The sequence below is a fragment of the Budorcas taxicolor genome, chromosome 12 (assembly GCF_023091745.1).
Source record: "Budorcas taxicolor isolate Tak-1 chromosome 12, Takin1.1, whole genome shotgun sequence".
Lineage (NCBI taxonomy): Eukaryota > Metazoa > Chordata > Mammalia > Artiodactyla > Bovidae > Budorcas > Budorcas taxicolor.
This window is the reverse complement of record NC_068921.1, coordinates 77,297,050-77,309,194: the sequence shown is the minus strand read 5'-3', so window position 1 is coordinate 77,309,194 and position 12,145 is coordinate 77,297,050. Positions and strand designations below refer to the sequence as shown.

At 39.3% G+C, this 12,145-nt stretch overlaps 1 protein-coding gene across 1 annotated transcript in view; it reads right to left on the bottom strand.

Annotated features, from left to right (window-relative positions):
* PCCA (propionyl-CoA carboxylase subunit alpha) overlaps window positions 1-12,145 on the bottom strand; it is a 381,652-nt gene that overhangs the window by 67,104 nt on the left and 302,403 nt on the right. The window contains exon 21 of the mRNA XM_052649967.1: window positions 4,540-4,593. Within this exon, the coding sequence (XP_052505927.1) occupies window positions 4,540-4,593 (54 nt within the window). The remainder of the gene's footprint in view (window positions 1-4,539; window positions 4,594-12,145) is intronic.

Here is a 12,145-nt window from a genome sequence, read left to right as displayed (position 1 = left end):
TGCTGAAATTCCAAAGTTCCCCAAAGTTCTTTAATGGAACTGATAAATCTATCAGCACAGCATCCATTTAGAAACTAGGTAAGGGTCACATATTTACATACTTTCCTGCTAAGCTGATACAATTCAACTAGATGAATTATCATATTAAGTTTACCCTCCTGAGTTAAACTGATGGAGTTCAAAATTGTTTTCGATGGTTGTCATTAATCGCTGTTACTTCGTAAATGCTAACTTTGAAATCTAATTGTGCTAGCGTACCAAGGGTCATATTAATACCATTCTTAATGGTAAATCTTTGTAAAACATGTTTATTCTACTGATATTATTACTCAAGCTTTCAAGGCTAATAAGAAATAAAGTATATTTATTATCAATAAAAACTTAATTTAAAATGTACAATTTGAGATTTAAATTAGCTTTAGGAAGTTCAGCGTGATTTGGTTTCATTAAGATCCCTGGCTAAGCTTCAAAGACATATAATTTGATAGTTCCTCAAGAGTCCTTGGGTAAATGCCAACAGCACAGCTATGAAGAAGCTGCTCAGTGCAACGTAGGTTATTTTCTCTTTCAGGCAAATGCATTGTTCCCACAAGAAAAAAAACTCAGTCTTACACAGATACGTTTGTCTTAGAATTGTGGTGTTTTAAAGATAATGGTACTTAAAAAAAATTAAATACAAGCAATGATTACAATACAAAATTTGGAATTAAATGGTAACTTCTGTATTCTTCAAGTAGTAACAAAATATTCATCCTTATTGTGAATCACAGTTCAAGTAAGGAATCTGGGTTATGTAAAACACTGAACCTCTTCCACTTCTTTGTGAGTTTATACTATCTGACATGCACAAACTCATAGCTTCACTAAAAACGTGTCAGCAAAACAAACAAGCAAAACCCAGACAATCTACAATTTGAGTAGGCACAGATCACCTGGAAAAGCTCTGGGGAGGAGAGCTTTGACAGCTAAACACACGTTATGGACTGAATGCCCGTGCCCCCTCCATCCACTTCATACATTGGCGTCCCCATCCTCAATGGGCCGGTATGTGGAAGTGGCGCCTTCCGGAGGTAACACGTTTAGGTGAGGCCATGAGAGCTGGGCCTGGCAGAGGACAGGCCAGTGAGGAGGCCCGGATGCTAGCGCCTGACATGTTTGAAGACGAGCAACTAGGCGGGCTGAGCTGATGTGTATTTTAAAAGGATCACTTTAACCGCTATATTAATTAGCAGGGAGCAGGGGTGGAGGGGGGAAGACTGGCTGTTGCAACAATTTGGACAAGAGGTGATGAAGACTTTGGTCAGGATGGGGGCTGTGAGAATGGCGGAAGAGGGAATTCAAGGAAAAGACAAACTTTTAGCTTAAACTGCCATTTTCTGAGATAGGAAAAATTGTAGGAGGAAGTTTATGTTGGTTTGGGTTTTCTTTTGCAGGTTGTGGCTGTCAGGAAGTATTTTTTTCAATGTCTGAACCCTGAGAAATCTATTAGAATGCAAGGAGCAATAACAAATAGCAGAGACAGCACAAGAACCCTTTCTAGAATGAGCACAGGAGGTCCAGAAGACCCTACCCATAATGTAAGTCCAGGTAGCTGATAAAAAAAGAGTGGCATGGATCTTTACGCAATGATGTAGGAAGATGTTCACAATTTACTGTTGCATGAAAAGATGTGTAAATCCGTTTCTGGAAGAATACGTCTATTGTTAAAAACTTCAAAACCTCTAAGGGATAAAATGAACACTTTCACAATGATTAATTTTGTGTGTCAACTTGGCTAGCCAACAGTATTCAGATATTTTGTCAAACAGGTTTCTAGATGTTTCTATAAAGGGTTTTTTGTTCTTTTTTTTTTTTGGACAAGGCATGCAGGATCTTAGTTACCCGACCAGGGACCAAACCTGTGCCCCCAGCATTAGGAGCACAGAGTCTTAACCAATGGACCTCCAGAAAAGTGCCATGGTTTTATTTTTTATTTTTTTCCTTTTTTAGATGAGGTTAACATTTAAGTCAGTAGACTATGAGTAAATCAGATTACTCTCTAATAACATGGGTGGGCCTCTTTCAATCAGTTGAAGAAAAAGGACTAACCTCCCAAGTAGGAAGGAATACTACAGGCACATTGACCTTAAACTTGAAATGTAACTACCCTGCAGGTTTTGGAATTGCCTGCACAATCACAGGTATCAACTGCTTAAAGTCAATCAACCAACCAATCTCTCTCTCTCTCTACATATGCAAACATAATACACATACCCAGTTGGTTCTGTTTATCTGGAGAAGCCTAATCCAATTTCTTACGACATGAATTTAAATAATATTTAAATTGTTTAGTTGAAAAATTAAACACATGCCAAAGTCTTTGACTGTGTGGATCACAATAAATTGTGGAAAATTCTGAAAGAGATGGGAATACCAGACCACCTGACCTGCCTCTTGAGAAACCTATATGCAGGTCAGGAAGCAACAGTTAGAACTGGACATGGAACAACAGACTGGTTCCAAATAGGAAAAGGAGTACGTCAAGGCTGTATATTGTCACCCTGCTTATTTAACTTCTATGCAGAGTACATCATGAGAAACACTGGGCTGGAAGAAGCACAAGCTGGAATCAAGATTGCCAGGAGAAATATCAATAAACTCAGATATGCAGATGATACCACCCTTACGGCAGAAAGTGAAGAAGAACTAAAAAGCCTCTTGATGAAAGTGAAAGAGGAGAGTGAAAAAGTTGGCTTAAAGCTCAACATTCAGAAAACGAAGATCATGGCATCTGGTCCCATCACTTCATGGGAAATAGATGGGGAAACAGTGGAAACAGTGTCAGACTTTATTTTGGGGGGCTTCAAAATCACTGCAGATGGTGACTGCAGCCATGAAATTAAAAGACACTTATTCCTTAGAAGGAAAGTTATGACCAACCTAGACAGCATATTAAAAAGCAGAGACATTACTTTGCCAACAAAGATCCGTCAACGTCTTCAAGGCTATGGTTTTCCCAGTGGTCATGTATGGATGTGAGAGTTGGACTGTGAAGATAGCTGAGTGCTGAAGAATTGATGCTTTTGAACTGTGGTGCTGGAGAAGACTCTTGCAAGTCCCTTGGACTGCAAGGGGATCCAACTAGTCCATCCTAAAGGAGACCAGTCCTGGGTGTTCATTTGAAGGACTGATGCTGAGGCTGAAACTCCAATACTTTGGCCACCTCATGCGAAGAGTTGACTCATTGGAAAAGATCCTGATGCTGGGAGGGATTGGGGACAGCAGGAGAAGGGGATGACAGAGGATGAGATGGTTGGATGGCATCACCGACTCGATGCACATGAGTTTGGGTGAACTCCGGGAGTTGGTGATGGACAGGGAGGCCTGGCATGCTGCAATTCATGGGGTCACAAAGAGTCAGACACGACTTAGCAACTGAACTGAACTAATAACTATTAATCAGAAAAGCAAGAATAACTAAAAGTCTTAGGTGCAACACTTAAGAATTACATGTTGGACAGGTGTTTTCACATGTACTTTAATCCATAAATTATACCACACCTCTATACATATATAAAGTACAAAGCATGAAGTAAATGGACATTGTTACTGATATCCTCTGTAACTCAGTGGCAAAGTCACTATTCTTTTGATTTAAGCCACAAACTTGTCCTCTGATATCCTCAAGTTACAGAGCCAACAGAAATACCCAATGTAAATTTACAACCTAAACAAGGTACCCCAAAGATATGAACACACATTTTACAGATTATAAATGATACCTAACAAATGAATACAGAGAGAAATATGCAAATACCACAGCAATAAGTGGAGAAATGATATTAAAACAATAAAGTACCTTTTTCACCAAATTATTTTGGAAAATTATACTATTACTAATATGGTACCTATAAACTTGTAAGTAAAAATAAGTGTGAAATAAGTTACTTTTCACTGTGTAGAGCTATATAATTTTGAAATTATGATTCAATTTCATTAGAAGTGTGGACCTAATAGAAGAAGCTAGATGGAAAACTGAGCAAAAAAAAAAAAAACAAACATAAAATATCAGTCACCTGTTTTTGTTGGTTTTTTTTTTTTTTGGTTTTGCCACCTGGCTTATTGTGGGATCTTACTTCCCTGACAAAAGACAGAACCTGGGCCCTCGGCAGTGAGAGCACAGGGTCCTAACCACTAGACCACCAGGGAACCCCCCAAGGTCACTATCCAAAAGCATCTTTTTAAAATCTGTTTTTATTTTTATCAAAAATAGGGAGAAAGTCTCCAGCGAAAAAAAGTACTTCAAAGACTCAACAAACTGCAAATAATTTTTAAAATTATTTTGTGTCTAATAAGAAATAGCTAAACTTATTCCATCATGAGAATTTTCTCCACATGTTAAAGAATCCATTTCTTATACAAAGACATCTCACTTAACAGCAAAACAAAACCACGGTGAAGCCAAGCTCAAACACAAGGGCTAAAACCAGCCGATCACTTTTCCAAATATCTCTCTGTAAATTAAAAGAACATACAAAGTAATCATCCTTTCCTACTTACCACTGTGCCGAGAAACTGAATGCTCATGTTGCCCCCTGCTTCTCGAGAAAGACACTGGGGAAAAAAAGAGACGTAAAATGAATTCTCAGCCACACAAAAACACGTGCCTGAATGTCCACAGCAGCATTACCCCTAATAGCCAAACAACCCAAATGTCCATCGACTGATAAATGAATAAACAAAACATGGCATCTTCATGCAACAGAATATTGTTTGGCCATAAAAAGGAATGAAGGGCTGATACATGTATGAAGTAAGACGCCAAGCACCTCCTCCTATGCTTGTTGCCCACCTGTGCTTCTTCACTGAAGCAACATCTATTCAAGGCCTTTGTCCAACTTTTAATCAGGTTATTTAATCTCCTGTTGTTAAGCTGCAAGAGTTCTTTATATATTCTGGATATTAACCCTTTATCAGATGTATGACTTCAGTTTGAATCAGTTCTAATGAGCTGGATGAAACTGGAGCTTATTATACAGAGTGAAGCAAGCCAGAAAGAAAAACACCAATACAGTATGCTGCTGCTGCTAAGTCGCTTTGGTCGTGTCCGACTCTGTGCGACCCCATAGACGGCAGCCCACTAGGCTCCCCTGTCCCTGGGATTCTCCAGGCAAGAACACTGGAGTGGGTTGCCATTTCCTTCTCCAATGCATCAAAGTGAAAAGTGAAAGTGAAGTCGCTCAGTCGTGTCCTACTCTTAGCGACCCCATGGACTGCAGCCTAGCAGGCTCCTCCGTCCATGGGATACTAATGCATATATATGGAATTTAGAAAGATGGTAATGATAACCCTGTATGCGAGACAGCAAAAGACACACAGATGTATAGAACAGTCTTTTGGACTTTGTGAGAGAGGGAGATGATTTGGGAGAATGGCATTGAAATATGTATAATATCATAAATGAAATGAATCACCACTCCAGGTCCGATGCATGATACAGGATGCTTGGGGTTGGTGCACTGGGATGACCCAGAGGGACGGTATAGGGAGGGATATGGGAGGGGGGTTCAGGATGGGGAACATGTGTACACCTGTGGTGGATTCATGTGATGTATGGCAAAACCAATACAATATTGTAAAGTAATTAGCCTCCAATTAAAATAATAAATTTATATAAAAAATTTATGACTTAAAATATTTCTCCCATTACACAGGATGCCTCTTCACTCCGTTGTGTCTTTTGATACCCACATTTTTTTAAATTTGATATAGTCCAATGTATCTATGTTTGCTTTTGTGCTTACAGTTTCGGAGTTATATCCAAGAAATCACTGTCAATTCCAAAGTCATGAAGTTTTTGCCTACATTTTCTTTTGGAAGTTTTATAGTTTTAAGCATTATGCTTCGGTCTTTAATCCACTTTGAGTCAATTTTTGTATCTAGTGTAATATAAGGGTCCAACTTCAATCTTTCCTATATGGCAGATCCAAGCTTTTACAGAAAATCTAATGAATATGATCGCCAAATTTACGTTTTCAACTCCCATTTATCCTGAGTTCAAGACTCATGTAGTCATCTGTTAATTGGACATCAACACTTGGATATCTAATGCACATATTAAACCTAGCAAGTCCAAACAGAATTCTTGATCTGCCTCTCCAAACCTGCTTCTCCCCTAGCCTTCCCGTCTCGGTAAATACTATCATCATTCACTCATGGCTCATCTCCAATTCTTTAACTTCCTTCATACCCAGTTTCTAATCCACCTACTGATCTTTTCTGTCTTCCCTCCAAAATATATGTCAAATTGGTTCACTTCACGTCATTGCCACCACTACCACCTTAGTCTACGCCAAGGGTTGACTATTTTTTTTCTCCGAAGGGCCAGATTTTGCTAGATTCTTCTCTTGATATCTGCTTTAGCGTAACATTATTTTGCAATTTAATCACTTTCAATTGAAGGGTAAGTGAAATATCCTCAACAGTACAGGTATGTAGATTAGAAAATATGGAAATATTCTTTGCTTTTGCGTTGAGATTTGAAAAATGCTGTTGGATCTATAGTCCACTTCTTGTTTTGACAGCCCACGGAGTCTAAAAAGCAACTTGACATTAGCTGTGACTCAAACATCAGTTGTCAAAATGACTCTGCCACAGTGTGCCTTTTGCATGTAAATGCTGTTTTGTCTTACAATTTCAGCATGAATTCATTAAGAAATATTATCAAGTCCACAGCACAAGCTAATTTTCAAAGCCGTAAGATGTTCCATAATAGTGGCTGAGGACAGTTCTTTCTGTTTGGAAAATATTCAGTCTTGGTCCTGCATCAAAAAAAAAAAAATCTCAACAAACTCCTAAGCCACTGAACTACTATCAAAGGGGAAAACCAGGGCATTGAGTTGCTACATATGATAAACTCCACAGACAGATAAAAATGAATAAAGGTGGCTGTGTTCTGGTAAAACTGTATTTATGAACCTGAAATTTGAATTTCATATACTTTTCATGTGTCATGAAACATTCTTTTTTTTCCCAACCATTTAAAATGTAATACTTCAACAAGAAAAAAGTCAAATAAATAACCTAACTCTACAACTAAAGCAACTAGAAAAGGAAGAATTGGAGAACCCCAGAGTTAGTAGAAGGAAAGAAATCTTAAAAATTAGGGCAGAAATAAATGCAAAAGAAACAAAAGAGACCATAGCAAAAATCAACAAAGCCAAAAGCTGGTTCTTTGAAAGGATAAATAAAATTGACAAACCACTAGCCAGACTCATCAAGAAGCAAAGAGAGAAAAATCAAATCAATAAAATTAGAAATGAAAATGGAGAGATCACAACAGACAACACAGAAATACAAAGGATCATAAGAGACTACTATCAGCAGTTGTATGCCAATAAAATGGACAACGTGGAAGAAATGGACAAATTCTTAGAAAAGTACAATTTTCCAAAACTGAACCAGGAAGAAATAGAAAATCTTAACAGACCCATCACAAGCATGGAAATTGAAACTGCAATCAGAAATCTTCCAGGAAACAAAAGCCCAGGTCCAGACGGCTTCACAGCTGAATTCTACCAAAAATTTCGAGAAGAGCTAACACCTATCCTACTCAAACTCTTCCAGAAAATTGCAGAGGAAGGTAAACTTCCAAACTCATTCTATGAGGCCACCATCACCCTAATACCAAAACCTGACAAAGATGTCACAAAAAAAGAAAACTACAGGCCAATATCACTGATGAACATAGATGCAAAAATCCTCAACAAAATTCTAGCAATCAGAATCCAACAACACATTAAAAAGATCATACACCATAACCAAGTGGGCTTTATCCCAGGGATGCAAGGATTCTTCAATATCTGCAAATCAATCAATGTAATTCACCACATTAACAAATTGAAAAATAAAAACCATATGATTATCTCAATAGATGCAGAGAAGGCCTTTGACAAAATTCAACATCCATTTATGATAAAAACTCTCCAGAAAGCAGGAATAGAAGGAACATACCTCAACATAATAAAAGCTATATATGACAAACCCACAGCAAACATTATCCTCAATGGTGAAAAATTGAAAGCATTTCCCCTAAAGTCAGGAACAAGACAAGGGTGTCCACTTTCACCGCTACTATTCAACATAGTTCTGGAAGTTTTGGCCACAGCAATCAGAGCAGAAGAAGAAATAAAAGGAATCCAAATTGGAAAAGAAGAAGTAAAACTCTCACTGTTTGCAGATGACATGATCCTCTACATGGAAAACCCTAAAGACTCCACCAGAAAATTACTAGAGCTCATCAATGAATATAGTAAAGTTGCAGGATATAAAATCAACACACAGAAATCCCTTGCATTCCTATACACCAATAATGAGAAAGTAGAAAAAGAAATTAAGGAAACAATTCCATTCACCATTGCAACGAAAAGAATAAAATACTTAGGAATATATCTACCCAAAGAAACTAAAGACCTATATATAGAAAACTATAAAACACTGATGAAAGAAATCAAAGAGGACACTAATAGATGGAGAAATATACCATGTTCATGGATCGGAAGAATCAATATAGTGAAAATGAGTATACTACCCAAAGCAATTTACAAATTCAATGCAATCCCTATCAAGCTACCAGCCATATTTTTCACAGAACTAGAACAAATAATTTCAAGATTTGTATGGAAATACAAAAAAACTCGAATTGCCAAAGCAATCTTGAGAAAGAAGAATGGAACTGGAGGAATCAACTTGCCTGACTTCAGGCTCTACTACAAAGCCACAGTGATCAAAACAGTATGGTACTGGCACAAAGACAGACATATAGATCAATGGAACAAAATAGAAAGCCCAGAGATAAATCCACACACATATGGACACCTTATCTTTGACAAAGGAGGCAAGAATATACAATGGAGTAAAGATAATCTCTTTAACAACTGGTGCTGGGGAAACTGGTCAACCACTTGTAAAAGAATGAAACTAGATCACTTTCTAACACCGCACACAAAAATAAACTCAAAATGGATTAAAGATCTAAATGTAAGACCAGAAACTATAAAACTCCTAGAGGAGAACATAGGCAAAACACTCTCAGACATAAATCACAGCAGGATCCTCTATGATCCACCTCCCAGAATTCTGGAAATAAAAGCAAAAATAAACAAATGGGATCTAATTAAAATTAAAAGCTTCTGCACAACAAAGGAAAATATCAGCAAGGTGAAAAGACAGCCTTCTGAATGGGAGAAAATAATAGCAAATGAAGCAACTGACAAACAACTAATCTCAAAAGTATACAAGCAACTCCTGCAGCTCAATTCCAGAAAAATAAACGACCCAATCAAAAAATGGGCCAAAGAACTAAACAGACATTTCTCCAAAGAAGACATACGGATGGCTAACAAACACATGAAAAGATGCTCAACATCACTCATTATCAGAGAAATGCAAATCAAAACCACAATGAGGTACCACTTCACACCAGTCAGAATGGCTGCGATCCAAAAATCTGCAAGCAATAAATGCTGGAGAGGGTGTGGAGAAAAGGGAACCTTCCTACACTGTTGGTGGGAATGCAAACTAGTACAGCCACTATGGAGAACAGTGTGGAGATTCCTTAAAAAATTGCAAATAGAACTCCCTTATGACCCAGCAATCCCACTGCTGGGCATACACACCGAGGAAACCAGAATTGAAAGAGACACATGTACCCCAATGTTCATCGCAGCACTGTTTATAATAGCCAGGACATGGAAACAACCTAGATGTCCATCAGCAGATGAATGGATAAGAAAGCTGTGGTACATATACACAATGGAGTATTACTCAGCCGTTAAAAAGAATTCATTTGAATCAGTTCTGATGAGATGGACGAAACTGGAGCCGATTATACAGAGTGAAGTAAGCCAGAAAGAAAAACACCAATACAGTATACTAACACATATATATGGAATTTAGAAAGATGGCAATGACGACCCTGTATGCAAGACAGGAAAAAAGACGCAGCTGTGTATAATGGACTTTTAGACTCAGAGGGAGAGGGAGAGGGTGGGATGATATGGGAGAATGGCATTCTATCATGTATACTATCATGTAAGAATTGAATCGCTAGTCTATGTCTGGGCAGGATACAGCATGCTTGGGGCTTGTGCATGGGGATGACCCACAGAGATGTTATGGGGAGGGAGGTGGGAGGGGGGTTCATGTTTGGGAACACATGTAAGAATTAAAGATTTTAAAATTAAAAAAAAAAAAATGTAATACTTCCAAACTTTAAAAAATCACTCAACTAGTGAACTGTACAAAAACTGGCAGTGGGCTGGATTTGACTGACTCCTCGTCAAAACCATCATCAGCACCTCTCATGTGGATGACTGCCATGGACATACAAATGATTTCCTTGTCTCTATCACTCGTCCCCAGGAGTCCACCTGCCTCACAGCAGCCCTTTTAAAGCACGTCTTGCTGCTGCTGCTATGTCGCTTCAGTCGTGTCCGACTCTGTGTGACCCCAGAGACGGCAGCCCACCAGGCTCCCCCGTCCCTGGGATTCTCCAGGCAAGAACACTGGAGTGGGTTGCCATTTCCTTCTCCAATGCATCAAAGTGAAAAGTGAAAGTGAAGTCACTCAGTCGTGTCCGACTCTGTGCAACCCCATGGACTGCAGTCCACCAGGCTCCTCCGCCCATGAGATTTTCCAGGCAAGAGTACTGGATGGGGGTGCCATCGCCTTCTCCTAAAGCACATCTTACCATTCTTCTATTCAAACTCTTCAAAAGTTTTGCAGTAGGAATTGAATAAAACCCAATTTTCTGGGCCTACAAAGATCCTATACGACCTGGTCCCTGTCTATATTTAGCACTCTCCTAACTACACTTGCAGAGTACATCATGAGAAACGCTGGGCTGCATAAAGCACAATCTAGAATCAAGACTGCCAGGAGAAATATCAATAATCTCAGATATTCCAGATGACATCACCCTTATGGCAGAAAATGAAGAACTAAAGAGACTCTTGATGAACATGAAAGAGGAGATTGAAAAAGTTGGCTTAAAGCTCAACATTCAGAAAGCTAAGATTATGGCATCTGGTCCCATCACTTCATGGCAAACAGATGGAGAAACAATGGAAACAGTGACACAATTTATTTTCTTGGGCTCCAAAAATCACTGCAGGTGCTGAATGTAGCCATGAAATTAAAAGACGCTTACTCCTTGGAAGGAAAGTTATGACCAACCTAGACAGCATATTAAAAAGCAGAGACATTACTTTGCCAACAAAGGTCCGTCTAGTCAAGGCTATGGTTTTTCCAGTAGTCATGTATGAATGTGACAGTTGGATCATAAAGAAAGCTGAGCACCGAAGAATTGACACTTTGGAACTGTGGTGTTGGAGAAGACTCTTGAGAGTCCCTTGCACTGCAAGGAGATCCAACCAGTCCATCCTAAAGAAAATCAGTCCTAAATATTCATTGGAAGGACTGGTGCTGAAGCTGAAACTCCAACATTTTGGCCACCTGATGCAAAGAACTGACTCATTTGAAAAGACCTTGATGCTGGGAAAGATTGCAGGTGGGAGGAAAAGGGGATGACAGAAGATGAGATGGTTGGATGGCATCACTGACTCTGGACATGAGTTTGAGTAAACTCTGGGAGTTGGTGATGGACAGGGAGGCCTGGCGTGCTGCAGTCCATAGGGTCGCAAAGAGGACACGACTGAGAGACTGAACTGAACTGAACTGACTGAACTACACTCGCATTGGAATAGCCCCTGAGGCTGGCAAAGACTAAGGGCAGAAGGAGAGTAGGGCATCAGAGGATGAGATGGATGACTGGATGGCATCACCGATGCAACTGACATGAACTTGGGCAAAGCTTGGGAAAAGAGGAGGGACAGGGAGGCCTGGTGTGCTGCAGTCCATGGGGTTGCAAAGAGCTGGACACGACTCGGTGACTAAACAACAACTACACTTGGGAAACTGACCTTTCTTCTGGCCTCCACACAAACCAGTCCTGTTCCTGCCTCAGGGCCTTTACAGGTTTCATCTCAATGGTAGCTATTCAGAGAGGACTTCCGAACAAAAGCTTCTCTCCCTACCTAAAGCTATCTCCCTAATCATCTTCTATGATTATCCTGTTACAGTCTTCACTGACCTTCTTAGCACTCAA